The sequence below is a fragment of the Megascapheus bottae genome, chromosome 17 (genome assembly GCF_031878675.1).
Source record: "Megascapheus bottae isolate mThoBot1 chromosome 17, mThoBot2.hap1, whole genome shotgun sequence".
Taxonomy (NCBI): domain Eukaryota; kingdom Metazoa; phylum Chordata; class Mammalia; order Rodentia; family Geomyidae; genus Megascapheus; species Megascapheus bottae.
The window spans coordinates 50,148,609-50,174,535 of NC_143525.1; the positions used below are offsets into that span (position 1 = coordinate 50,148,609).

General features: G+C 46.3%; 1 protein-coding gene and 1 long non-coding RNA gene across 2 annotated transcripts in view; one reads left to right on the top strand and one right to left on the bottom strand.

Annotated features, from left to right (window-relative positions):
- The window catches only part of Rptor (regulatory associated protein of MTOR complex 1), a 267,055-nt gene that overhangs the window by 54,506 nt on the left and 186,622 nt on the right, over window positions 1–25,927 (top strand). Inside the window, exons 2-3 of the mRNA XM_090351345.1 lie at window positions 12,431–12,533; window positions 22,090–22,172. Coding sequence (XP_090207471.1) covers window positions 12,431–12,533; window positions 22,090–22,172 — 186 coding nt within the window. The remainder of the gene's footprint in view (window positions 1–12,430; window positions 12,534–22,089; window positions 22,173–25,927) is intronic.
- Window positions 22,168–24,792, bottom strand: LOC150052087 (uncharacterized). Its single transcript, XR_016538376.1, has 2 exons — window positions 24,705–24,792; window positions 22,168–22,331 (listed from the first exon to the last, which is right to left on the bottom strand). It is a non-coding gene; the product is annotated as an uncharacterized LOC150052087 (long non-coding RNA).

Genomic DNA, 25,927 nt, shown 5'->3' on the forward strand with positions numbered 1-25,927 from the left:
CCTCCCAGTAGCTGGCATTACAGGCATGAGCCACTATATCCAGCAGTAATATTCCCATTGGAAGATGCCTCAGAGTGTTGAGCCAGCGATTGTTCATCTTTGCAAAAGGCAATCTGCTGTGTTCTGTTAGTATGTTTCTGGAGGTCCTTGTGTTTCATGGTCATGCTCACTGAGAAACTGGTTTGTTTATTCTGGTTTGGGATTTGACAGTGAGTGGCTGAGTTTCAGCCAAGATTCAGGACAGCCTCCTGTTCCTCACATTTCAGGTGTTTGAAACAGCCTGTGTTCTGATGGACCTTGTACTCTGTTAGAAGCTGTTTCCATTCAGAATTGAAAAGCAGGAGTCAAACAGTAATGCGTATGTACTTGAACTATGATTTCCTGCTACAAGTAAGGGCTTAGAGGTAAAAAGCGAGGCAATAGCGAACAGTGCAGAGACTGCCTCCAGCAGATCACGCACGCTCGGCTCACACAGGCCTGGCAGAGCTCTTCCAGAGGGCACTGACAGGCTAAGGGGTATCTGTATCCATCCTTTAAATCTGGACCTGTGTGGTTGTGGGCCAGGTCAGGAAAGGCACTTCCCCAGTCCTGTTGTGTGCATGGTGAGGCCTTGGGAGCAGCTCTTGGAGGGTTTCAGCCCAAGTAGACCCTCATCCCCAGACTTGTCTTCAGGGAAGGGGACGCTTGCTCTAGGAGCCTGGAGCTTGTACAGGAAGCTGGAGCAGGCGCTGCCACACTGGAACCTCAAGGTGAGCATGCCTAGACATTTGAAGGGCTTCCCCAAAGCCATGAGTTAGAATATGCCAGGCTCGAGGTGGCATGTAGGGTTTGTCCCCCTCCACTGCAGCCACATGTAGTAAGCAAATTCCTTGGTAGACCTGGAGGAGATGAATCATTGTTCCATGGAGTGAGGAGTCCCTTGCCTGATGGTGGTAGAAGTTTAGTACTGGAAAATACGTGTGTTAACCTGCTAATTTAGTGTAGACTTCTGGTAAAAGATTCAAAGTACCACATAAACTCTGCTTGGTGTAAAGACAGAGAGCCCACTGGCTTCAAAGGTAAAACTTTCTCTTCTCTAAGCATAGGATTCTCCTGTGAAGAGGTGGCTTCAGGTGGAGAGTGTGTCTGGGCTCAGCTTTGGTTTCCTCTACAGGGAACTCAGAGCCCAGACCCCAGTACAGCAGCAGTGGTTGACTGTCAGAAGAACAAGTTCTGCAGAAGCTGTCTGGGCCTCTGCTGAGACGTGATGGGCGAAGCCATCCACTGCACGTCTTGTGTCTTTCTTTTCTTCTTCTGTAATTGGTTGTGGGGCTTGAGCTCAGGGCCTGGGCGCTGTTCCTGAGTCTCTGTGCTCAAGGCTAGTGCTCTACCACTTGAGCCACAGCATCACTTCTGGCTTTTTTGGGAAGTTTATTGGCAATAAGAGTCTTTGGGGACATTTCTGCCCAGGTTAGCTTCGAACCACACAGATCCTCAGATCTCAGCCTCCTGAGTAGCTAGGATTACAAATAGATTCGAGCCACTGGTACCTGGCTGTCTTGTTTCTTTTCTTTTCTTTTCTTTTTTTGTTGGGTCATGGGGCTTGAACTCGGCCTGGGCACTGTCCCTGAGCTCTCCAGCTCAAGGCTACTACCCTATATTTGAGCCAAGCCCCACTTCCCATTTTGTAGAAGTTAATTGGAGATAAGAATCTCAGATTCTTTTGTGCTCGGGCTGGCTTTGAACCTTGATCCTCAGATCTCAGCCTCCTGAGTAGCTAGGATTCACAGGTATGAGTCACCGGTGCCCGGCCCTTGTTTCTTTTAAGGAACAGAAACTATGACCAAGTTTAAAAAAACAAAAACAAAACTGTAGTCAACAGAGGAATACAAAATGAGCTTCTTTCTGCAGTAGGAAGCAGTCAGGCAAGCCACCCAGCTGCCACTCGTGCTGCTTTTCATGAAGAGTGAGGTAGATGGTGAAGGGGCGCCAGGAGCCCAGGAGGCCCTCTGGTTCCTGAGACCTCACTGGCTGCTCACCCCTGGTTTTGTGGCCATTACTGAAGGCAGTGGACTGCTTCGGGTTGTCCGCCGTGACCTCACAGTGGGGGCTCTGCACCTGTCCCTCTGTCCATGTGTTTGGGTGTCCCTGGTGATAGTAAAAAGCAGGAGCCACTATGGAGATTGGCTTTGCCACCTACCTCCCTTGTTTCTCCTCACTTTTATCCAGATGATCTGACCTGCCGACTCTGTTGAGTAAAATTGAAAATAATTTAGAATCTCATTTATCTTTCTGTCAAGTCAAGAGAAGCCTATCAAGGAAGTGTTAAAATGCTGAGTTTCTGGGTGAGGAGGCATGACATGGATGGCTCTTCACCCAAGAGCTTCCATCTAGTAAAGGGTTAGCTGTGTAATCAAGTGTGCTCCTGCAGAAACTGTCATGAGTAGAGAGGTCCATCTCTGGTCTCGGCGTGGGTAGGTAGGGAAGCTTGCAGTGGTGTGATGGGGGAAAGCTGGCTGTTGTTGGGTTGTGCCAGTGTGGTGCTGTCAACCCTGCTTTGATGATTCACTCCAAGGACCCACTGCACTCTGTACTATACTCATGCTCGCTTGTTTATTTGGAAGTCCTGGAGTTTGCTGCGGGCTTGCTATCTAGGCAGTCACTTTACTGCTTGAGCCATGGCTTTATCTTTGGCTGTGCTTTGTTATGGTGAAAGGGTACAGAAGAGCCAGGGGAGCAGGTGGGTGAGGTGAGGTCTCTAGCAAGCCATAAGTAAGTAGTAAGTGTCCACAGGAGTCCCTGGGGGGGATTACTGAACCCACAAACATCCCAAGGAGGCTCTTTACACGTTGGCACAAGCCCGTTCATGTTGTTGGGTGCTTGGAATGTGGGTCCAGTCTCCACCGGCGGCCCCCCCCCGCCCCCCGCTTCCCACTCCCCCATCCCACACACTTGGCAAGTACCAGAAGTGTAGACCCTCAGGAGGAAGGAAAGCGGAAAGTGTTGTGCAGAACAGTGGTTGGTACAAACAGCTGAGGCCTGTGAGTTGCTCTTGACTCCAGGGTGGTTGTCGCTCTAGACTCTTGCCAGGAAGTGCCTGAAAGTGGCTCTCTCACAGTTTAGGCTGTTGATGGCACAGGTTCCAGTTTACCTTGTCCTGTTGATTGCTGTCCCTCTCTCAAACACAGAGTTAGGGTGATAATTTTTTCAAGTAATTGTTAGTATGTGTATTTTATTTTTGTCAGTCATGGGGCTTTAACTCTGGGCCTGGGTGCTGTCCCTGAGCTCTTCAGCTCAAGGCCAGTGTTATACCATTTGGACCACAGTGCCACTTTGTTTTCTGGTGATTCATTGGAGATAAGAGTCTCATGGGCTTTCATGCCCAGGCTGGCCTTGAACCTCGATTCTCAACCTCCTGAGTATCTAGGATTACAAGTGTGAGCCACTGGCATCAGCTTTAGACAGCGTTTTTAACTCAGTACTGAAGGGGATAAGCTGTAGTGGGGTAGGGAGTATGCTGAGAAAGGAGGGGACTTAAATTCTTTTTAGAATTTTATGTTAAACGACGGGCAGAAACTGGACTTTCCTGAACTTATGCAGATATTAAATATTGGCATAGTTGCATTTGTGGGAACATCACTGAATTGTAATTAAATATTAAGCACCTATAAAATATATTTGCTCTACCAAAGTGGTTAGAGTAATTTTCTCAGTTGTCATAAATCTAGATAATAGTCATTAAACAAAATAGTCTAGATGAAAGAGCCACAAAAGCAGAAAATTGTCCCAAGATTAGGGTTGCTAAGCGCTGCTTCCTTTGATATAGGAGGTCAAGTCCCCCGTTGGCTTGAATGTTATACTGTTTGGTGCGCTGTCCGGCACAGAGGCTAGAGTCACCATGCCTGGGCCCTGCAGTGCTGGCCCACTCCTCGCAGCTCTGTCTTTCTCTCCCCTTCGCTGGCAGGTGGGGTTTACTTTACTTACCTTCCCAACATAATATGGTCAGTTATTGCAGGAGTCTCCCCAGGGAGGACAGTGGTTCTTCTTACTGGTGAGATGGAGGCCCTGAGGCACAGCAAGGGTTGCTGTGGAGATTATGGGCTCACAGTGTGGCAGGCTTGGTGAAGAAGCTTTCAGAAAGCCACTTGCTGGTGCCAAAAATCAGGGCCTCATGCTCTTCCTCCGCTTGCTGACAGCTTGGCATTCTATATCACTTGAGCTACATAATCAGTCTGTCCGGCCTTTTGCTGCTTAACTGAAGATGGGGGTCTCAGCCTTTCTTGTCTGGGTTGGCTTTGAACCCCAATTCTCCTGGTCTCAGCCTCCAGGGTAGGGTTATAGATATGAGCCACTAGTGCCATCTTTATGTTGGGCAGAGCAGAGCATGAGTAGTATTTGTTTAGGAGGGGTACTGACCATTCTGCTGGAAGCTTCCAGAGGAAGCATCAGTTAGTGTTATGTTGTGAATTTAAGTAGTTCATTTTATTTCTTGGTTTATCTGCTATTTATTTGTTGCTTTGCCTTGATTGGGGGACAGTTGCATTGTTACAGTGCCTCACATTCGCTGCCCATTCCATTCACCCTCAGCCTTTCCATCACTTCAAAAAGCTACGTGTAGTGATGGGCCAGCCCCCTCCCCTGGGCTGGGCTCCGGACCTGGCTCAAGCCACTGAGCTGAATCCCTCACACCAGCAGTACACGCAGGAGGCTGAGGCCTGAGGATTGCTGTTCAAAGTCAGCACAGGAAGAAAGCCCATGAAACTCCATCTCAAGTTAACTACCCAAAAAGCTAAAAGCGGAGCTGTGGCTGAAGTGGTAGAACACCAGCTTTGAATAGCAACACTCAGAGGCAGTTCCCAGACCGAGTTCAGGTTCCAGGATTGGCCTAAAAAGATGTTCAGATTTAATGTGTACTAACATTCACATACGGACATATTCAAGAACCAGTGTGATTCACTGTGCCCGTGTTTTGGATAAATGGCGGGTCAGAGGGTAAACTCCACTTCTCTGCACCCAGGAGGGCTTCACTGAGTGGACTTCCTGTCCCAGAATCCTGGAGGAGTATGGAGTTTCCTTCTGCATTTGTGGAAGGTCTCTTGATTCTGAAAATGCCCGATACTCTGCCCTTTCTGTCAGCCAGGGTACCAGGCCTTGAGTTTCAATACAAGCAAGTCTGAGGGCCTGCCATGGCTGAGGATGTGTGGTGCCTGCCTTTGTTCCTGAGAATGCAATTTTTTTTTTTTTTGCCAGTTCTGGGCTTAGGCTCAGGGCCTGAGCACTGTCCTTGGATTTTTCTCAAGGCTAGAGCTCTACCACTTGAGCCTCAGCATCACTTCTGGCTTTTTCTGAATATGTGGTACCAAGGAATCGAATCCGGGTCTTCATGCATGCTAGGCAAGCACTCTACCACTAGGCCAAACTCACAGCCCGAGAATGCAATTTTTGAAATAGTTTCATGTTCAAAGAAAAGCAATAAAAACATCTTTAGAGGTTTGGGGGACTCTGCTTGGATTTTTCTTTTTAATCCACTCTATCAGGAAAGATGTTCTTGTTATGAATTATCTTTGTGGCCCCTTTAGCAACATTTGGTTTTATGCTTGGTTGTTCTTGCTGAAACATTCTCAGGTTCGCAGCCCTTCTTTATTTCCTGTGTTTTTCAACACCTTCTGAGGTTAGATTGAGTAGCATGTTAAAGAGTATCTTGGGCCATTAGAGTTGCAAGAATGCCAGGAAGAAGTGTGCCCAGCGAAGAGTTGGCTGTCGGGCTCGTCTGAGGGCTCGAGTCTTGGGTGGCAGTGAGAATCTCTGCAGCCGTCGCTAGAGTCACACTGCCCTGTCTGTTCAGTTCTGGGCATGGATTTGCTTGTACACTGTGGTCTGCTATCAGCTTGGTTTAGTGGTGATAATCCCCAAAGGATATTCCAGTGTGCTGTTCTTTTATCACCATTTGTAATTTCCTGTTTATAATCCCTTCCACCTTTGGCCCTGTCCAGTCATAATTTCTCATTTGGAATTCCTCAGAGCAATCCAGATGTGGTATGGTTGGGGGGGGGTGGGGGAGCTTCTCACATTGTTACGCTAAGGTGAGGTTTGCTAAGCCATTTTTCTTATGTAGGAGGCAATATTCATTCCTGCTAGGGGAAACACAAAGGAATGTGTCCAAGGATTGCTTGGAGGACTGGCGCTAGACCCCAAGGGACAGTGCCTAGCTTCTGTGGCAGTGGGCGGACCTGTCCTGGAGAGCAGTGGCTAAACACTTGCCGACGGGCGGGGGGCTTGCCAGGGCAGCTGCTTTCCTACAGTGTGGAGGGCAGTGGTCTTGTCAGGTGTGGAACTGAGTCCGAACATCTGTGCCCACGGGAAGCATGAGAAACAGGAGGTAGGGCACATATTTGAAAGGGCACAGAGGTGAGTGAGGCCCCTGCCTTGATGTTGAAGATTTATCTCATCTTTTCCTTTCTCTTAGGGTATTTTTGCAGGGATGGAAGTAAATTCTAAAAGCACTGAAATATAGGTAGAATTTGGCCTTAAAAAAACAAAGTCCAATTAAACCTAAATTAGGCTCTGACTCAAAGTAACAAATGGAGGTCGTAAATTTCAGTCTCTCCTTTCATTCCTGTCCCATTGAAAGGAAGAAAGGGATATGAAAAGACTGGAGTCTCTCTGCCGCTGACACCCAGGTCCCATGGTGACCTTGCTTTTGTGTCACATGTTTGGTGTAGACATTCAGCTTCCTGGAAGGCTCACTGTTTCCCTGGGGTAGGAGGTGGCTTTTATTCCCACCTCCCCTCCTCTCTCCCCTTCACTGTATGTTCTCATTTCCGACTTCATAAATTATGCATTCTCGTAGTCTTAGCTCTGCCAAGTTGTTCTTGATGCTCCAAACCCTAACGAGCACTCCTGGGAGTGGGGAGCTATGGAAGTGGGGGTCCCTAGGCTGGCGCCTGCCTGTGTCTGCCTGCCTGTGTCTGCCTGCCTGTGTCTTCCTGCCTGTGCCTGCCTGCCTGTGCCTGTGTCTGCCTGCCTGTGTCTGTGTCTGCCTGCCTGTGTCTGTGTCTGCCTGCCTGTGTCTGTGTCTGCATGCCTGTGTCTGTATGCCTGTGTGCCTGCCTGTGTCTGCATGCCTGTGTCTGCATGCTTGTGTGCCTGCCTGCTTGTGTCTGCATGCCTGTGCCTGCCTGCCTGTGTCCGCATACCTGTGCCTGTCTGCATGCCAGTGTGTCTTCATGCCTGTGCCTGTCTGCATGCCTGTGTGCCTGCCTGTACCTGCCTGTGCCTGCCTGCTCGCCTGTGTCTGTGTGAAGCACAGTCAATACAGGAGCAGACTGCAGTAACTACACAGCTGAGCATGCACAGTGAATCACCAGCTGTTCTTCAGCCCTTCCCAGTAGCAACAAAGATGGCATGGCATCGCAGCCTGTGAGGCTTTATTCAAGTTTTGTTGGGCTACTTGGTCACCCATGCCCTTTAACAAATACATTTTTGCCAGGCACCTTGTAGTTCACACCTGGAATCCTGGCAGCTCAGGAGGCTGAGATCTGAGGATCATGGCTGAAAGCCAGCCTGGGCATGAAAATCCGTGAGACTGTTATCTTCCAAGAACCACCAGAAAACCGGAAGTGGCACTGTGGCTCAAGTAGTGGGGTACTCACTTTGAGCTGAAGAGCTCAAGAACAGTGCCCAGGCCCAGAGTTCAAGCCCCACAACCACCTCTCCCCCACCAAAAATAAAAGTTTATGTCACCAGTAAAGAGAGATAGTTTTTGAGATGGTTGGATAGTGACGGCGCTGCTGCTTCTAGCAGGAAGTGGCATGCACATCTGGGTGCAGCTTGGTGCGCAAGCCCTTAGTGCAGTTCCATTACCCTAGAGCCCGGAGACGTTTGCCCCATAGTTCATTTGGGGGCAAACTTTGTAGCATGAGCCAAAAAGCATAAGGCTGTCAGTAATCTTTATGTGCGAGATGGAATCTTTGCATTTTTTAAGTCATGAGACCATTAGTACTTTGGAATATATGTGCTTTTTCAGACCTTCCTGTTTTCAGACTTTCCTCTGAGATGTGGTATATAGACTAGAACCGTCTTCTTTTTGTTGTGAGGCTTGAACTCCAGGCTTGGGCATTGTCCCTGAGCTATTTATCTCAAGGCTACGGCCCTACTCTTTGAGCTACAACACCACTTCTGGTTTTCTAGTGGCTGAGTGAGCCACCGGGCCTGGCTTTAGAATGGCCTTTTCTGACTTTCACAACACTTTTGGCATCGGAGAACTCTTAAGGGAAATTGCTGTTTCACAATCCCAACCCCTTTCACCTAGAATACAAGTTGTCCTTTAGGCTTTTGATTGGGGGCCAGAATTCTAAGGATCTCGCCTAGCCCACCAGGGTACTTGGTGGTAGGTGGGTCAGTCATGAAGTCGCACTTCAAGACAAGGAGACCCTTGGTGCCTAAGAACTCCGCCCAGCCCTCCTCTCACTTGCTTGTGGAGGAGTTGAAATTGATGGACAAGTCCAAGCCAGGCACCACCACACAAAGTTTTATAGTTTTTCAAAATAATATTGTTTTCAGATTAACCTCTGTAGATACAGCTACGTCATCTTATGTTACATTGCATTGGAGAAGAAGTATTTAATATCTAGAACAGTTCTCTTATGCATTGCAGTTTGGGTAAATTAAATTTCATTGCCCTTACATTAAACAATTCTGTCACTATCATTAAAAATGATTAATTTAGAGTTTTGGGGAAGAGGTCTTTCTAGCTATATAAACTTAGCACATTTGAAATCATGCCAATCTGTATTTGATGGATCAGGGATATTTAGTATAAATCTTGTGCCCAGTTATATAATTTTTAGCTTGGCATTACATGAAATCATGTTTGTACTTTATGATTATTGGTTTTTTCTCTTCTTATTTTTGTGGAAAGTCTGATACCTGATGTGTGGTTTGTGTGGCATAAGCGGGAGTCCCTTTCTCTTGTGACTTCATCAGTGGGGTTGCTGCTTTCCTGTTTTCCCTTGAGAGCTGGGCCTGCTGTGCACTCAGGAGAAGCTGCTGTGCCCAGGATAGCTTGCTAGGCACAGAGCCAGGCCTTGAGGCAACTCACAGGCCTAAAGAGTCACTGTTGGGCTTCTGTTAGTGTGCTTTCATCTAGGGGATTCAGAGATCTTCACACATTACCCCCGCCTCTACCCCCCGCCCCCAATTATAGTTAGCTCTGAACTTATTTCATGGAGAATGTTTTATTAGCGTTGTGGTGAATGCTTCTCTGTGCTTGTTGCTCCCTGACTGTGACAGGAAAAGCAAGTGCAGCTATGGTAGTGCCATAGTAGTGCCAGTCTTCCCTCTGGGCGGGGTGGGCTCCAGCTTCTACTCACTGCTCTGTGCTGGGTACAGTGTGAATACCACCACTTCACAGGGAGCATGAGGGGCCCAGATCCCGTTCTTAGGACCAGGCACTGGTAGGCAGAAGCCTTTGCCCATCATATATTGCAGACCCTGGCTGTGAGCTTTCTGGGGGTGGGCTGGGGGGGAGAGGGGATGGGACAGTCATATGGGAAGTTGCCGAGCAGGCCTAAGCCTGGTCCTTCCTCCAAGGGGGTGGGAGATCGCATCCCAGGCTGCTATCCCAGCATCAGCTAGAGAACCGGGCTGAGGACCAGTGGGTAGGTGTTGTTCAAGTATCCCTTGGGCTTGTTCCTTCCCCTGGACCATGTGAGAGAGAACCCAGTGGGGGAAGGGCCGCAGTGCTGACTTGGGTGGATGGTGTGTAGCATCCCCCCACCCCAATTGTGTGCTGAGATGCCCAGTGGATGCCCGAAACTGCAGGCGCAGTGCGTGCATAAGTGCAAACATATGTACATATGTGCATGCGAATATGCGTACATACCCATGGAAAGACATAACTATAAGTTGGGCAAGTAAGAGGTGAACAACAGTATCAGGAGTGAAGTAAAGAGCACTCTCCAGAAGGTCACTCAGAGGAAGTACTGCATAGCTTTTCTTTGGTATAGCCACATGGCTGGTCACTATTCTGGAGCTTTGGGGCCACTGTCGAGTAAAATAAGGATCCCTGAATACAGGCAAAGGGCGGATCTAGTCATCCAGATGGCCATGAAGTGGTTAACAAGCAGGCAGCGCATACAGTGAAGGAACACTCGATTCACAGGGTGGAGATTCCATCACTCTGCTCAGAATGCATGTAGTTGGAGCTCATGAAGCTGCTGTTTTACATGGAGTGTTCCATGTAGTACTGTATTCAGTGACTGCAGTTGTCCTTGAGTACCTGAGCTGAGGAAGATACTGTGTTGATTGTGTTCTCCATGGAGGCCCCTGTGGGGACTGGGCTTCTTGCATTTTTCCTCAAGGAGCCACCTGGAACTTCCTCCAGGGCTGGCCTCAGTGCCTCATTGAAACCTGGGTCCATGTTACAGAGGCCAAGGAACACACTGGCTGAAAACTGCCTTGGCAGATGTCAGCAGGCTTCAGGAAGATAGAAAAAGGTGCAGAAATGGGTCTATGAAACTCTTGTTTTGGTCCTCAGAGGCTGAATCTGCAATAAAACAGTCATTCAGCTCTGTGAATTATTGGCTCTGGTCTCCTATTGGGAAGATGACTAGAAAAGATGACTTTTTTGGGGGTGGGGTGGGGGTCAGTTGTGGGGCTTGAACTCTGGGTCTGGATGCTGTCCCTGAGCTCTTGCAGCTCAAGGCTACCACCTTACCCTTGAAACACAGCACCACTTTCTGATTTTTAGTGTTTTTTTTGAAGAGTCTCATGTTCTTTCATTTGGCTTTGAGGTGGATCCTCAACTGGCAGCCTCTTCAGTAGCGAGGATTACAGACATGAGCTACCAGGCCCAGCAAGATGACTGTTTTTGTTCTCTGATTTCCTGACAGTGAGTGAAGAGACTTGTTTTAAAGTCTCTTTTTAAATTCATAGAGAGAAGGTTCTGAACTATGGTCTTGCTCTTTTCTTCATATTTTGGAGGCATAAATAGAGAGAATTTCCATGATGGGAGAGAAAGGACTGTATACAAGACTACCTTTTCCTGCAGAACCTTAAATTCTGTGCTGCAAGAGATGCTTATCTTGACACTGTAAAGATTATTCTTAAAATGAGTTAGCTGTTGAGGCCAAGTGTGGTGGCTCATGCTTGTAATCCCAGCTGCTGAGGAGTTGGGAATGGAGAGGATTGTGAGACTTCATCTTAACAAATAAATAGTTGGACATTGTGGTGCCTGCCTGTGACTCTAGTTGGGCAGGGGCCAGCAGTGAGAGGGATGCAGTGCCAGGCCACACCTGCCCCACAAAAAAAGAGTGCGATCTTTCGTCTAAAAAAAAAAAAAAAAAAAAAAACAGAAACCAAAAAACTGAAAGCATAATGTGTTCAGTTATAACTGAGATGGCATGCCACCATGTCCAGTCTTTTTCTGTTGAGATGGGGCCCTGTAAATATTTTGCCTGGACTGAGCTGGAAATTTTGCTCCTTTGGTCTCTCTTGTAGCTAGATTTGCAGGTGTGAGCTACTGGTGACCAGCCCTGTGGGGCTTTTTTTTTTTTTTTTTTTTTTTTTGGGCCAGCCCTGGGGCTTGACCTCAGGGACCTGGGCACTGTCCTTGGACACTTTTTGCTCAGGGCTAGCGCTCTGCCACTTGAGCCACAACACCACTTCCAGCTTTTTTCTAGTATGTGGTACCAAGGAATCAAACCCAGGGCTTTGAGCATGCTAGGCAAGCACTCTACTACTAGGCCAAACTCCTGGCCCGCTATGGGACTTTTATCTTTGATTTACCATTGCATCCCCAGCAGACCCCTACTACCTTTGCATCGTGATTGGCATCTAGTAGGTACTTCGTAAGTGTTTGTTGACCGAATGAAGCAGTGAAGGCTGCCTACCAGATTTCCTGGGTTGAGATTGGAGCTCTGGGAAAGGAGCAGGATGGAGGAAGGCAGATCCGATGAGGAGCCCAGTGTGTAGGCGAGCCAGGAGCAGAAAGGAGTTAGATGAGAGACTTGTAATGAATGACATAATGTGATCGAGGTCCTTCATCTGTACAGAATGAGTAATAATGCCATCACCAGTGCCAGCACATAAGTGAACGGATAATTTACCAAAGATGATGCAAATAGTGGATGCATACTGGAAAGAATACTCAGTTTCCCCATGAAGAAGCAGGCAGAATCAAATCTGCCATGACCGTTTTCCTCAGGTAGTGTGGCGTTGTAAATAATTGCGAGGATCTGGCTTTTGAAAGGCATTAACAGAATGCATCAAGTACATGGGTGCTTTTGGGGTGAGTGTGTGTGTGTGCACGCACGCGTGTGTGTACGTCTCTCTAGGTGTGGGTGACAGTGCAAGTGAGTGGCCTGAGGGCCGGCTGGGAAGAGCTGGGCGCGGCGTTGGATGCTCTGCGAGTCCGTGATGAACTAATTGCATCTTTCTGTTGTGCTTCCAGATGAAGACAGTCAGTGTGGCCCTAGTTCTGTGCCTGAACGTTGGTGTGGACCCTCCAGACGTGGTGAAGACCACACCCTGTGCACGCTTGGAATGCTGGATCGGTAAGTGCCAGCCCCTTCTACCAGTGGCCTGCTGGTGGAAATCTGAGGATTTTATATCTTTGAAGATATAAAATTAATATAAGAATTAACACGTCTAAGGTTTTATAAATTCCAACATATAAAATCTTAGATGTGTTAATTCTTATATCTTAGACGTGTTAATTCTTGTAGTAGAAAAAGGTCTTCAGGGAAAAGTGACAAAATAATGACTACTGGGGAATCTATATTTTTTCCATTTAAATTTACCCCAAATATGGCACATGCACTTAAAAAATTTGAATGGCTGGTCTCGACTTGCAAATATATTTTTAGCAAAAGTGAACTGAGCCATTTCCAGCAAAGTTCCACATACTGTACAGTAGTGTCTTGTGAGTGCTCTCCAATGAGTGCTCCCAGCGGGGGTGCTGGCAGCACTTTACTTATTAACTCATTTGACCTCCCCAGAAACCCTGGGGGTAAGCTCTGTTACTAATTTCCATTTTAAGCTGATAAACCTATACCTGGAGAGGAGGATTCTGCCCTAGGCTGTTCTGTAAGTGGCAGAGTTGCAGATTTAGACTTCTCTCTTCCACCCTGTTCCCCTCTCTTCCCCTGCTGACCCTTCTGCCCCCTTCCTTACCCTTACTTCTCACTCTTGTCCTTCCCTTCCCTCCCTTGACTTCTCCCTCTCCATCCTCTCTTCTTTCCACCTTTTGAGATAAGAGTCTTATTTACTTCCTAGGTATGTACAGGACACACCTTACCTGCACATTTCTACCTCTGGTCTTTGAGCGGCTACTGCCCTCCTCCTCCCCAGCAGTGCACATCTTTGACAGCACCTTATTACTGTGTGTGTGTGTGTGTGTGTGTGTGTGTGTATGTGTGTTTGTGTGTTTCAAATATAATTGTATTGTTATTAATAAGGTATTTTATAAAGGGGTTATCAGGTAATAAGAACATTTCCTCCCTCAGTTACCCCCTTCCCTTGCTTTGGATTTTTTTCCTGCTGTGTGTGTCGGGGGAGGGGAGGAGTTGTGGGGCTTGAATTCATGGCCTGGGCACTGTCCCTGAAACTTTTTTCTGTTTTGGGCCAGTTGTGGGCTTTGAGCTCAGGGCCTGAGCACTGGTCTTTTTCAAGGCTAGAACTCTACCACTTGAGCCACAGCACCACTTCGGGCTTTTTTCTATGTATATGGTACCGAGGAATCAAACCTGGGTCATCGTGCACGCTAGTCAAGCACTCTACCACTAGGTCAAACTCCCGGCCCTTCCTGAAACATTTTGCTGTAATCTTAGCTACTCAGGAGGCCGAAATCTGAGCATCATGGTACAAAGCCAGCCCTAGCACCAAGGCTCTTATCTCCAATTGGCCACCAGAAAACTGGCAGTGGTGCTGTGGCTCAAGGGGTAGAATGGTAGCTTTGTGCACCCGGGCCCAGAGTCCCAGAGTTCAAGCCTTGGGACTGGCCAAAAAAAAAAAAAAGTCCCCTGTGCCTGGCTCTTTTGGGTTTTTGACTGCAACTATCGTAAGGGGTGTGAGATGATACCTTATTGTGGTTTAATTTGCATTGTCCAAGTGACTGAGGTCAGCCATCTTTTTCTGGATATACCCACTAGTATATTTGTAGTGGATAAATATCTCCTCAGGCCTTGAGTCTTTTTTGAGTTGGATTAGTTGCTTAAAGAATTCTGTTGTGGATTTCTTTATATATTGCCGATAGTAGTCTGAGATGCTTTGAAAATTTTTTTTTCCCATTTTTATTCTTAACCATTTCACTGTTACCCACTTTTCTTCTGGCTTTTTCTGTGTATGTGGTTCTGGGAAATCGAACCCAAGGCTTCGTGCATGCTAGGCCAGGACTCTACCACTAGGCTCACTAGGCTATGCTCCAGCCCTTGCTAATAATTTTTGAGATGGGGTCTTGCTTCCCAGTGTGTGCCTGAGCTGGCATCCCATTTCATGCTTTCCATTTTCTGCTGGGATCACAGGCTCATAGTCACATCTGTCTTCTCTGTAGAGGTGGAGTGTCGATACTTTCACTTGCATCAGAACCTTCGTTCGCTTTTCTTTCCCTGTGACAGGTCCTCCGCCTTCTCTTGACTTTTGAAGATTGCCACCTGTTCTCCAGGTCATTTTGGCAGTGGGCTGGCAGGAGAGTGCTGTTAGACACTCGCTGCAGTGTTCTTGCCGCCGGGTTAGGTTGTGTGAGTGGGTTTCCTTTTCCAAGGCCCGAGGTTCAGAGCATAGCTACTAATGGAGCCTGCACCTGCTGGACTGCCTTGGGATCTGGCCTCTCTTGGAGTCAGCTTTCAGGTACTCTGGACGTGTTCATTTTCCTGGCCATTTCTAACCATGCTAGCCACGCCCACCATCACTGAGCTCCCCCTCAGCCCACAGCTTACATATTTTGAAGGTACACTTCCATGTTTGCCCCATGGGGGCTATGCTGGGCTCCCATCTAGCCAGCAGGCAGCCACGGTGGGCTTTTGCCTCCATCATCTACTGAGCATTTCTTTGCTTTCTCTCCCAGCTTTTTTCCTGTCCTATTTGTAGTCAGTCCATTTTGGGGCTCAAAGAGCATAGTTTCTTTTGCTGAAATACAGTGTTCAGAAGCCAAGGAATTCTCATCAAAACGGATGTGTTGTTTCACAGCAATGCACGCTGCCCATGCCTATGGTATATGCGTGCATGCTTGTCTGTGTGCAGGCTTTTGTCTATATGTCTGCATCTGTCTAGATAAGAACTGTGGTTTGTACTCAGGCTTCCCATTGGAAATTCAAGAGACTTCTTTGTCCTGCTCCAGTGGTGAGGGCATGTGATGTCTCTATTAGATTTGCTCCCTGGTGAACCACTTCTCTTCCTGTCCACTCTCCATCCCACTGCCTGGGGTCAGCGTGACATACAGGTCACCCCTCTGCACTTTCCTTGTTGGCCCTGAGCATGGACAATGACAACTTATTCCAGGCCAGCATTATTCTCTTCACCCTGAAGCCAGCATCTTCTTGCCAGCCCTGCTACCAGCTTTGGGGGTACAAGGAGGGATGTCTGCATTTCCAGCAAGGCTTGGCTAGCCCAGCCCATAGTGATGAGCTGTAACTTAAGATGGAGAGTTGAGACACAGTTGGAGAGGTGATGGGCTCACACTTTATATACCATCAGGCACTTTGGTAGTCAGAATGGAGCCATTCCTTTACTTCCCCCATTGGCGAGTTCCAGTTTCCTGGCAATCATTTTTTAGGCTATGAGTTAGTTTTTCTAAGGAAATATACCATGAATTCTCCCCTGCAAATACCATATTTTGGGTAACGCATTTGTGTGCACTTATGTACAGTCTCATACATGTCTGTGTGTACATTTATAAATTAGTTATACCTTCCATGTATGTGTTCTTTCTTTTTCTGGGCTTGATTTCATTTAACCTAGTGTTTTCTCAGTCTATCAGTTTATTATGTAATTATGCAAATTATGTAATGTCATCCTTCCTAATGGATGAGTAAAATTCCATTGTGTGCATACATATCACTTTTTTTTTTTTTGATCCATTCATCTACTAAGGAGCATCTGGGCTGTTTCCATGTGGATAGTGCAGCAGTGATCATGTTTGTGCAGATGGCTTTACTGTGTCCTGATTTATGATCTTTTGGATAAATGCCCAAGAATATGTTTAGTTGTTTGTTTTTGGTCAGTCATGGGATGTGAATTCGGCCTGGTTGCTGTCCCTGAGCTCTTCAGCTCAGGGCTACTGCTCTACCACTCGAGCAACAGTGCTACTTCCAGTTTTCTGGTGTTTAATTGGAGATAAAAGTCTCATGGACTTTTTGTGTCTGGGCTGGCTTTGAACCAAGATCCTTGGATCTCAGTCTCCTGAGTAGCTAGGATTACAGGAGTGAGCCACTGACACCTGGCATAGACACTGTTCTTAATCTTTTTTTTTTTTTTTTTTTTTGGCTAGTGTAGTACCATTTGAGTTACATACAGTTCTACTTGCCAATATTTATTTTATTTTATTTTTTGCCAGTCCTGGGCTTAAGCGCAGGGCCTGAGCACTGTCCTTGGATTTTTCTCAAGGCTAGAACTCTACCACTTGAGCCTCAGCACCACTTCTGGCTTTTTCTACATATGTGGTACCAAGGAATTGAACCTGGGTCTTCATTCATGCTAGGCAAGCACTCTACCACTAGGCCAAACTCCCGGCCCCCAATGTTTATTTTTTAGAGCAGTCTCACAGGCTTTTCTACACAGGTTTGGAAGTGGTGCTATAGCTCAAGAGGTAGGGCTGTAGCCCTGAGATGAAGAGCTCAGGGACAAAACCCAGGCCCAGCGTTCAAGTCCTTCTCACCCCCCCCCCAAAAAAAAAAGAAAGAAAGAAAGAAAAAAAATGCCTCCTGAATAGCTAGGATTATAGGCATGAGCCACCAGAGCCTGGCAAAATTTCTTGTGTGCAAGCAAGTGATAGGTGTGTATCAGACAAGACAAGAATGAATGCTAAGGGTATGTGTCAGATGCATGGCAATACTATTTCCCTAAGGAATTCTTTGGAAGCTACTTTGTTTTTTCCTTATTTCTTGGATAGAGCATTTCTTCTCTCTTCAATGCACCTATGATCATTGAGACACCCTGTGCAAAGCTAGGCACCAGCTGGCTCATGCCTGGGATCCTACTTAGGAGGCTAAGATCTAAGGATCGCAGTTCTAAGCCAGCCCCGGTGGGAAACTCCATGATACGTGTCTCCAATTAAGCATCAGAAAGACTGAAGTGGAGTTATGGCTGCAGTGGTAGAGCATTATTAGCCTTGAGCAAAATGCTCAAGGACAGTGTCCAGGCCCTGAGTTCAATCCTGTACGGATGATCTAAGATAGCGATGCTGCCATTGGCACACCTGGTAACTACAGAGCACTCACACATGTCCTGCCATTGACCTGGGTTTCAGTCTGATCAGCAGATAGGTTGATGAGCAGTGCTCATGTGGAAAAGTGCATGTTAAGTACAGTGCTGTAACAGAAGAGCAATGAGTGGTGCTTTTGCTCTGCAAGTTTAGGTTGCAGTTGAGCCAGTGAGTGAGAGCCAGTAGAGGATTACCCTTGGGTGTCCTGGGCTCATTCAGCGCTGGCACGCAGGTGGCAGGAGTGCAGCAGGAGCAGGAAAGCGAGGGGTCTTGGCTGCCTGTGCTCTGGCAACAGCTCTGGACTGTTTCGGGAATCTTTGCCCCTGGGTGCTCGTTCAGAACCTTGTATTCTCTGTGCCACTGTGCTGGAGGCTGAGGGTAAGTAACCCTGTTCCCCTTTTGAGGGAGGGTGGGCTATTGCTGGGATCTTCTTCCCTTGTATATGAGCTGTGAGCCCCCTGATTTGAAGCAGGGCATCTCAGACATTCCCTAAAGTCTGTTGGAAATCTATCCACTTCCTGACTTTTCTGTAATGGTAGAACACAGCATGGGGATTTAATTTGGCTGTAGACATGTGGAGCAAGAAGCTTAGTGAGTTGGACGGGACCAGCTGGTAGAAGATGGTTCCTGTAGATTTTCTGCTTCTCCCCACATGCTGACTCCTTCTGTGTCAGCAGAAGACAGCACAAGAACTTAATTCTGTGGAGTGAGAAGCTTAGTGGATTGGACAGGACCATCTGGTTCCTGTAAATTTTCTGCTTCTTCCTTAGGAGCCCAGTATCTTATATTGTAACACGAGGGCTACAGGTCCTTGGGCTGGCTAGGGGGGTCCTGCTCAGTGCTTCTGTGTGGCCCCTGGCTGTGTCCTTGAGCTCAGTAAGGAGATAGGCCCTTTACTTTATATACTACTAATTATAAAATGCATAGTGACGATATTATGGTTAATGAAATACCGGCATTAAGAGCCATTTATAATTTCAAAGTAGCCCTTCTGCCATATTTATTTTCTCAATCAAAAACTAGTCACTCAAGGTTATCTAACTAATTAGTGGCAGAATCCTTGAAAGGCATACAGAGAATTTACACTCAATCTAGTAGGCATTACTCAGTTAATAAGTCAATTAACAAATGTTTGCTAAGTGTCTACTAAATTCAAGGCACAAAGAAGTACAAAGATTCTTTGAACAATGAGTTCTATGTTTTCTTTTGATTTTAAAATCTTCATTGAAGCATACCCATACCGAGAAAATTGCACCTAACCCAGTATATAGGTAGGCAAGTTTAACCAGCTGATCATACTTTAGAAAGCAGTCCCAAAGTAAGTTTCCAGTAGCCCAGAAGCCCAGACGTGTCCCCTCCTGAGGCCTGCATCCCCAGTACTCTTGGCAGCTCAGATTCCAGTTCTGCTTTGTGTCTGATCTGAGTGGGAGCATGGGCAGGGCACATATGACCACTTTGCCCCAGCCAGAGTGTTATGGGTTAGTGTTCAAAAGGGGAGGGCCTACCACTTGTGAGTTGAAAAGCCCCTGACAACTTGGACATACCTGTGGGTAAAGGTCCCTTACAGGAGTACAATTTTTTTTTTTTTGCCAGTCCTGGGCTTGGGCTCAGGGCCTAAGCGCTGTCCTTGGACTTTCTCAAGGCTAGAGCTCTACCACTTGAGCCTCAGCACCACTTCTGGCTTTTTTCTTTGTATGTGGTACCGAGGAATCGAACCCGGGTCTTCATGAATGCTAGGCAAGCACTCTACCACTAGGCCAAACTCCCGGCCCCAGTGTACAGTTTTTTTTTAAAGGCAAAGTAACACACATAGCTAGAAAATTAAATAGTACTAAATGCCATGTTAAGAAAAGCCCACCGTCCCCATCTGCTGTGTTTTCTGGTTGGTTCCTTGAATTGTAAACGTTTATTTTCCAGTAGTTATATATTTCTAGCTGTTTCTAAAATTTCTGTGAACCTATGATGAGTCTGCTTTCCTGCAGGCATTAAAGTAGTAGATCTTCAGAAAGCTTCACAGTTCTCAAATAATCCATTTCCTTCTTTTTGTAGTTGTTTTAGACACTCTGTGCTCCTGTGGGACTCCTGTCTCTAGACCTGGGACTTGGGACCTCAGAGCCAATACTCTTCATTCCTTCTGTTTCCTGTGCCTTTGTTGTTTTCTTCTGTGGCTTATTTTCCAAGAAAAGGAACAGGAAACACTAGATTTTGTGTACATTTCCATATGCATAGATGTCTCAGTTTTCTTCTCTCAGAGTTGAATATTTGACTTCAATTGTTTTCCTGGAGAATTCTGACGGCCTTGATGCATCTTCTCTGTTTTCACATTGGTAGCAAGCCCAGAGCTTCCTATCACTGATCTGATCTATGTGTGAAATGACTCTTGTTTAGCAAGGTGATTATGAAGTGTCTGGATGTGGATTTCCTTGGCTTTCTCCTCTGTGTGGTTCATTGAATTTCTTTTGACAGACTGGGGGAGTTTTTTTTTAGCGATTCTATCTCATTCTTGGGCTCCAGTGACAGGATGACAGAACCTCCACCCTTCATCATTGCCCACAGTCCCTGCAGGCTCCTTTCCTGGGGCCATTTGCTATCTACAAAGAGAACTCTTCCATTCTGTTCTTCTACCTAGGTGGGATTTTACAGTGGGTGGCTGAGAAAGGAGAAAGAGCGGTTGATGAGTAAGTATGTGGATTTGTATTTGTGGATGATGCTTTTGGGAAGTAGGTGGTAATTAAACAATCCACACAATCCAGGAAAGCTCCAGAAAGAACACTACTAAAGATGTTAGTTTGGTACACCCAACGTGTCCATGGCTAAACTGAAAACCACAGAATATTAATTTAAGGCAAAGATGGCATAACTATTGGAAGGCTCGAGCAAGGGGAGCAGAGCTGAGAGTGCAAGAAGAGAAAGGGCCTACCCTGGGAAATCAGGAAATCATGATCAGGTTCCACGAGGTTGCTTTGGAGGGGTAGGGGCATGGGATGGGTGCTTCTGTTTGGAAGTCTTGTGATGTTCTGTGACTTCTTTATGTGGCGCCAGGTATTGAACCCTGGCTTCTCACTTGCTAGGCAGGATGCCTTACTTCAGCCACACCCCAGTCCTCTCTGACTAACATGACCCCGACTGAGGGGAGAGGTTGGTTCAGAGAGGGGAGTGAGGAGCGTCCACATAGCTGTGATAATGGATGTGCATTTCTGTGCCTAGCTGTTGGTTGACGTGGGATCTTGCGAGCATTTTGCCCAGCTGGTCTCCTGGTCTCTGCCTCCCAAGTAGCTAGGTGTGAGCCAGTGAACCTGGCTCATGTGGGATGAGATGTAGAAAGCCAGCCTGGCTCAGTGAACCAGTATTTTCCATTGGGGCAGTGTCTGATGTTTACAAGCATTTGTATGGAAGAACCACACAAGGCCAATCCAAGTCCATTTGTGGTCCCTCGGATACTATACTTCCCAGTTTTAAGGTTGCTATTTGTGGAGGTTTGATATAGTATCAGGGAAAAGAGCCATAGCTAGTTAAATTGCCAGTTAGGGTGTTTATTTTATGTGTACAGACTGAAAGCACAGATTGCATCTAGTGAAATACAGACCAGATAGAAGAGCCCAGATATGATCTGTTCACAGATGTTTAAAAAATTTCCAAAAATGTCCAACAATGATGCTTTCCTCACTATATTTTTGAGATCAAGTATAAATATACGTGTTGTAGTGTAGTGGTTTATTAGGACCTTTAAATGAAAGAAAAAATATTAACTATTTCTCAGTTTCTCACACAGTAAGTGCTTATAGGTACAAGCATATAAGCACATGCTCTCTGGATCCTCAACCATTTTAAAGAGTGGCAAGGGTCCTGAGACCAAGTCTGAGAACTCCAGGGTCAGAATCACTGGCATGGAATCCAATCCTGAATAAACACTATACTACGACTTATAGTATGTTTGTAAAACTGGCTCCTCCACCCCCAGGGGGAGAGGCAGGGAGAAAGCGTAAAATGTAGCTGTAAATGATTGCCGTGTGTGGCCCTCCGTCCTTTTCTGCCTTGTCCTGTGGAGCTGTGGTTGAGGGGCTCAATGTGCTTCCCAGGCTTCCTTGTGCACGTCCGTCCCTGCGAGGCATAGCGCAAACATCCTCCAGCAGGTCCTGAACAGGAGGATGGCAGGAAAGACGAGAGTGGGCAGGAAGATGTCCAGGCCTGAATACAGACACATTCCAGAATCTCTGGGCCATGATTTTAATAAGTACTTTCTGTGGGTATATTAGCAGCCCTGTGCACTCTGGGGTTAAGTGTGGATAAACATAAGAAATGTGTCATCTTCAAAGCTGGGTGTCAGTGGCTCACGCCTGTAATCCTAGCTACTCAGCTGGCTGAGATCTGAGGATAACGGTTCAAAGCCAGCTGAGACACAAAGCCTGTGAGACTCTTTATCTCCAATTAACCACCAGAAAACTGAAAGTGGTGCCCTGTGGTTCAAAGGGTAGAGCCATAGCCTTGAGCTGAAGAGCTCAGGGATAGATAGCATCCAGGCCCAGAGTTCAAGCCCCATGACTGACCCCCCCCCACAAAAAAAAAAAAAGAGAAAGGAAAAAAGTGTCATCTTCAGTCAGAGGTCACTGAAGTGAGTTAGTGAGTTATGGAGAGCTTCAGAGCCAGGGAAGAACATGCGTAAAAGACTCTCCTTTTCATTGCCTCCACAGATCCTCTGTCCATGGGTCCTCAGAAGGCTCTGGAAACCATCGGTGCAAATTTACAGAAGCAGTATGAAAACTGGCAGCCACGGGTGAGTCTGCTTTATTTGCTTTCTCCTGTCTTTCAAACAGGGAAGCGTCAATTCTGTAGTTTCAAGCCATCTTTGAATCCAAGTGGGAACTCTCTGGAGAGTGTCACCTCATATAATCTGGTGATTACACGCCTTTCTCCCGTGCATGCCTGCAACTGTCTGTGAGAGAGAATGCATCATTTTTAACAACAGCTCCTGTAGTATTGTGAGTCATGTAGCTAGTAGTCTGTCTATTTTGTGTAATTTTCTTTACGTAAAGAAAAATATGATTAGGGTTACTCTTAAATCATGGTTTTTATTCTGCACAGGAAATATATGTTCAATAACTTCCAAAGCTGCAACAAGGTAGTTATCTTTCTTGTGTTCTATTTTCAAATAGGGGAGAAAAAATGCGCCAAGCCTTCAAAGGATGACACCTATTATAAGCTTAGCCTTTGATTCAGGAGGGAGGATTCTTTTTAGGGAGCCAGTTACCAATTAGTGTGTTTTTGTTGCTTATATCTTACAGCTTTTCTTTCTTTTTTTCAAAAGCCACATAGCATATAACTGTGTCAAATTGCCTTTAAGATCTTAGTTACTTGTGAACAACCCAAGACCTATATCCTTTATCCTTTCTCATTAACTGGCTTGAAGATTTAATGAATTTCATAGAAAATGGGAAATTTGGAATGTTTCTGGGGGAGCCTTTGCAACTAGTTCTGTGTGAGGCCTAATTCTGGACTTACCTTCCTAACTTCCCTGCTAGGAAGCAGGGAAGTTAAAGTGTTCAGCCTTACCTGTGTACTACCGTTGTATCTGATTCTTCCTCTTGGCTAATGAATGCTAGAACCTGCTTGGGATTTTGATTTATGGGTCATTTATCCACATAGTATGAAATTCAGGGATTTCTTGTACATGTCTTATATTTTTTGAGTAAGAGGATGGCTAGATAGAAATTTACTCCAGCCTTTTACCATGTCCTTAGATAAATTCTGTTGTAGCCTATGGTAGTAAGGTGACTAATTGATAGGAAATGCCTCTGTGTCTTTTTCTGTTACGCCTTGTGACTTCTGGAGACAATAATAAGGAGCCTTTGTTTTTTGGAAGACTATTTCTCTGGTGTTTTGCGTTTTCCTTTCTCAGGTCTGTTGCCCCTTCAGGGTTAATATAAAAATACACAGTCTTTTCCTGGAGAGAGCAATGCGTTTGAGTTTGGATGAGGACTGTACAGATATTTTGAAGGTTTGTTCCTTTAAAGGAAGTTGAGGTGCCTGGTCTGTCAGGCAGATAGCTTCTTTGAGGAAGGTGTCCAGCCTCTCAGCAAGGCAAGACAGCTGCTAAAGGAGGGTGGGGACAAGAGCCAATGGTAGAAGGCTGGTGTTGCCATGGAGCCCTGGAGTTGGGCCTGGGGCCTAAGACTCTGCTTTCTTTTCTGCCAGCACTGTACACATTTAAAGGAATATGTTCTAACTTAGCTGCTTTGGCCTTTTTCTGGGTTGGTTTTGCTGTTTTTCTTGTTTAAGATGGGCTGTAACCAGATAATATTCAAATCTCCTTTTAATTGCTTTCTTCCTTTTAAAGAATTGTTCCATAAGAAGATAGGGTTTAGGTTCCATATATTAATGTTTCAGGATACTTTGTTGTTGTTGTTGTTGAGTGCTAAGCATTGATTTATGGTTAGGTTTTTATAGCCTGGTGGGTGTCAACCCGGTTACACACACCAGCTGATAGTAAATATGGGGTCTTGTTAGGTAGGGAGGGTTGTTTTTTGATTAATTTTTGCTTGCTCCCTTCCATGGCACTTGGAAGATGCACTGTGATGTAAGGCAGATGACGGATCCCAGGCACACAGAGAACAACATGGTCACGTGGGGATGGGACCTCAGCACAGCCAGCCTAGAAGGCCAGGCCAGGCCCTCTGGACACTTCGTGGTCTGGAACATTGGTTCAAGTCAGTAGAATTTTAGTACTTTAGTACTGGGTTTCCAGAATAAATTTCTAAAGGAAAGTTTGAGGACAGAGGAGATGGAATGGTTTCAAGACTGTAAGAAGTGGAGATGTGGCTCAAGTGGTAAGGCACCAGCCCTGAGCAGATACAAGAGATACAGGCCGTGAGTTTAAGCCTCACCATCTACATTCTTTCAGGAAGCCAAACCTCAATAATGAAGAATTCTTTTTTCTTTTTTGCGCACCCCTGCGCACGCGCGCATGTGTGTGTGCTGGGCCTGGGTATTCTCCTTGAACTCCTTTTTGCTCAAGGCTCGCACTCTACCACTTGAGCCGTAGTGCCACTTCCAGCTTTTTCTGTAATGAATTAGAGATAAGAATCTTGGGTTGGGAGTTTGGCCTAGTGGTAGAATGCTCACTTAGCATGCACGAAGCCCGGGTTTGATTTCTTGGTACCACATACATAGAAAAAGCCAGAAGTGGTGCTATAGCTCAAGTGGCAGGGCGATATAGCCTTGAGCAAAAAATGTCCAAGGACAGTGCCCAGGCCCTGAGTTCAAGCCTGGCAAAGCAAAAACCAAAAAACAGTCTTATAAACTTTCATACCTGGACTGGCTTGGAGTCATCATCCTCAGATTTAAGGCTCCTGAGCAGGTAGGATCACAGGTGTGAGCCTCCAGTGGCCAGCTTATTGCTTCCCTTTGCTCCCAGGCCTCCCAATACAAAGCATTAAGGTAACAAGCCTGAGGTAACGATGCCACCGATACCTGGCTGCCTGGCTTGTGAGGTCATACACAGGGTTGTGATGCAGTATTTGGTAATATTCGCTGTGATGCTTATGGCACGCTTCTTACATAATTTCATGTGGGTTGTAGGAGGGAATATGCCATGCCTGGCATCCAGGCCAGTTTCTGAGTGAGTGCCTACCTTATAGAGCTGGCAAAAACGATGAGAGAGTTCCTGAGTTCTGATGTGTGGCGCCAGGGGCCTGGTCCCCAACTGTGAATCGGAGGCCCTGGAAATTGTGCAAACTTACTCTGCACTCTTCAAGGCTCTTGAGCTTCCATAGCAACAAGTAGAGATGATGCAGTCTGTAGCAAGACAATGGCTGCACTATTAAGCTTCCTAGACCTTTGATGTGCGGTCCTCTAGATCCAGTTTTCACTTTCTCTGTGGGTTTTATTGAAAGACTCACAAAGGTCAGGCAATTTGCAATGAGGTCCTTTTCATTAATGTTGCTAAAATCAGTGCCAGCCTCCATGTTGCCGTAGCAGGGAACAGAAGGGGGTGCCTGTTGGTGTTCCTGTCTAGGAGGTGCAAAAGGCCAACAGCTGTCACCCTCCCAGTGTCACGTGGTGCTTTGCACAACACGCAACTCCTTGCCCATGGCGAAATGCTCAGACTTTTCTAGCTGTGATTACTCAAAGTTAGATATTTTGATAAAGGAAGGAATTTGGAGAAATCACCATGATTGTGTTCATTTTCAAAGACTGCCAGATTCTTTATCTGCCCTGTATTTCCTTGTTTGGCTGATTGAGCCCTTTTCTAAATAATTTATCAGTTTACCACTGGAGAAATCTTTCTTCTGGTTAAATTTAAGACTTTGCCTTATTACCTTTAGGAACATAAATTTGTGTTCTGCAGAAGTGTGGAAGAAAAATGCCAACTGTTGTTTCAGCTGAAAATGTGCTGTAAAACCTCCCCAGTCTCATCCTGAGCCCCAAGCAGAAGTTTTATTGGGAACTGGGGATAGGAGCTTATAAAGTAGGGTACAGACAGTGGAACTTGACCAGCACATTGGGAAGTGTCTAGTAATTTATCCTGAGATG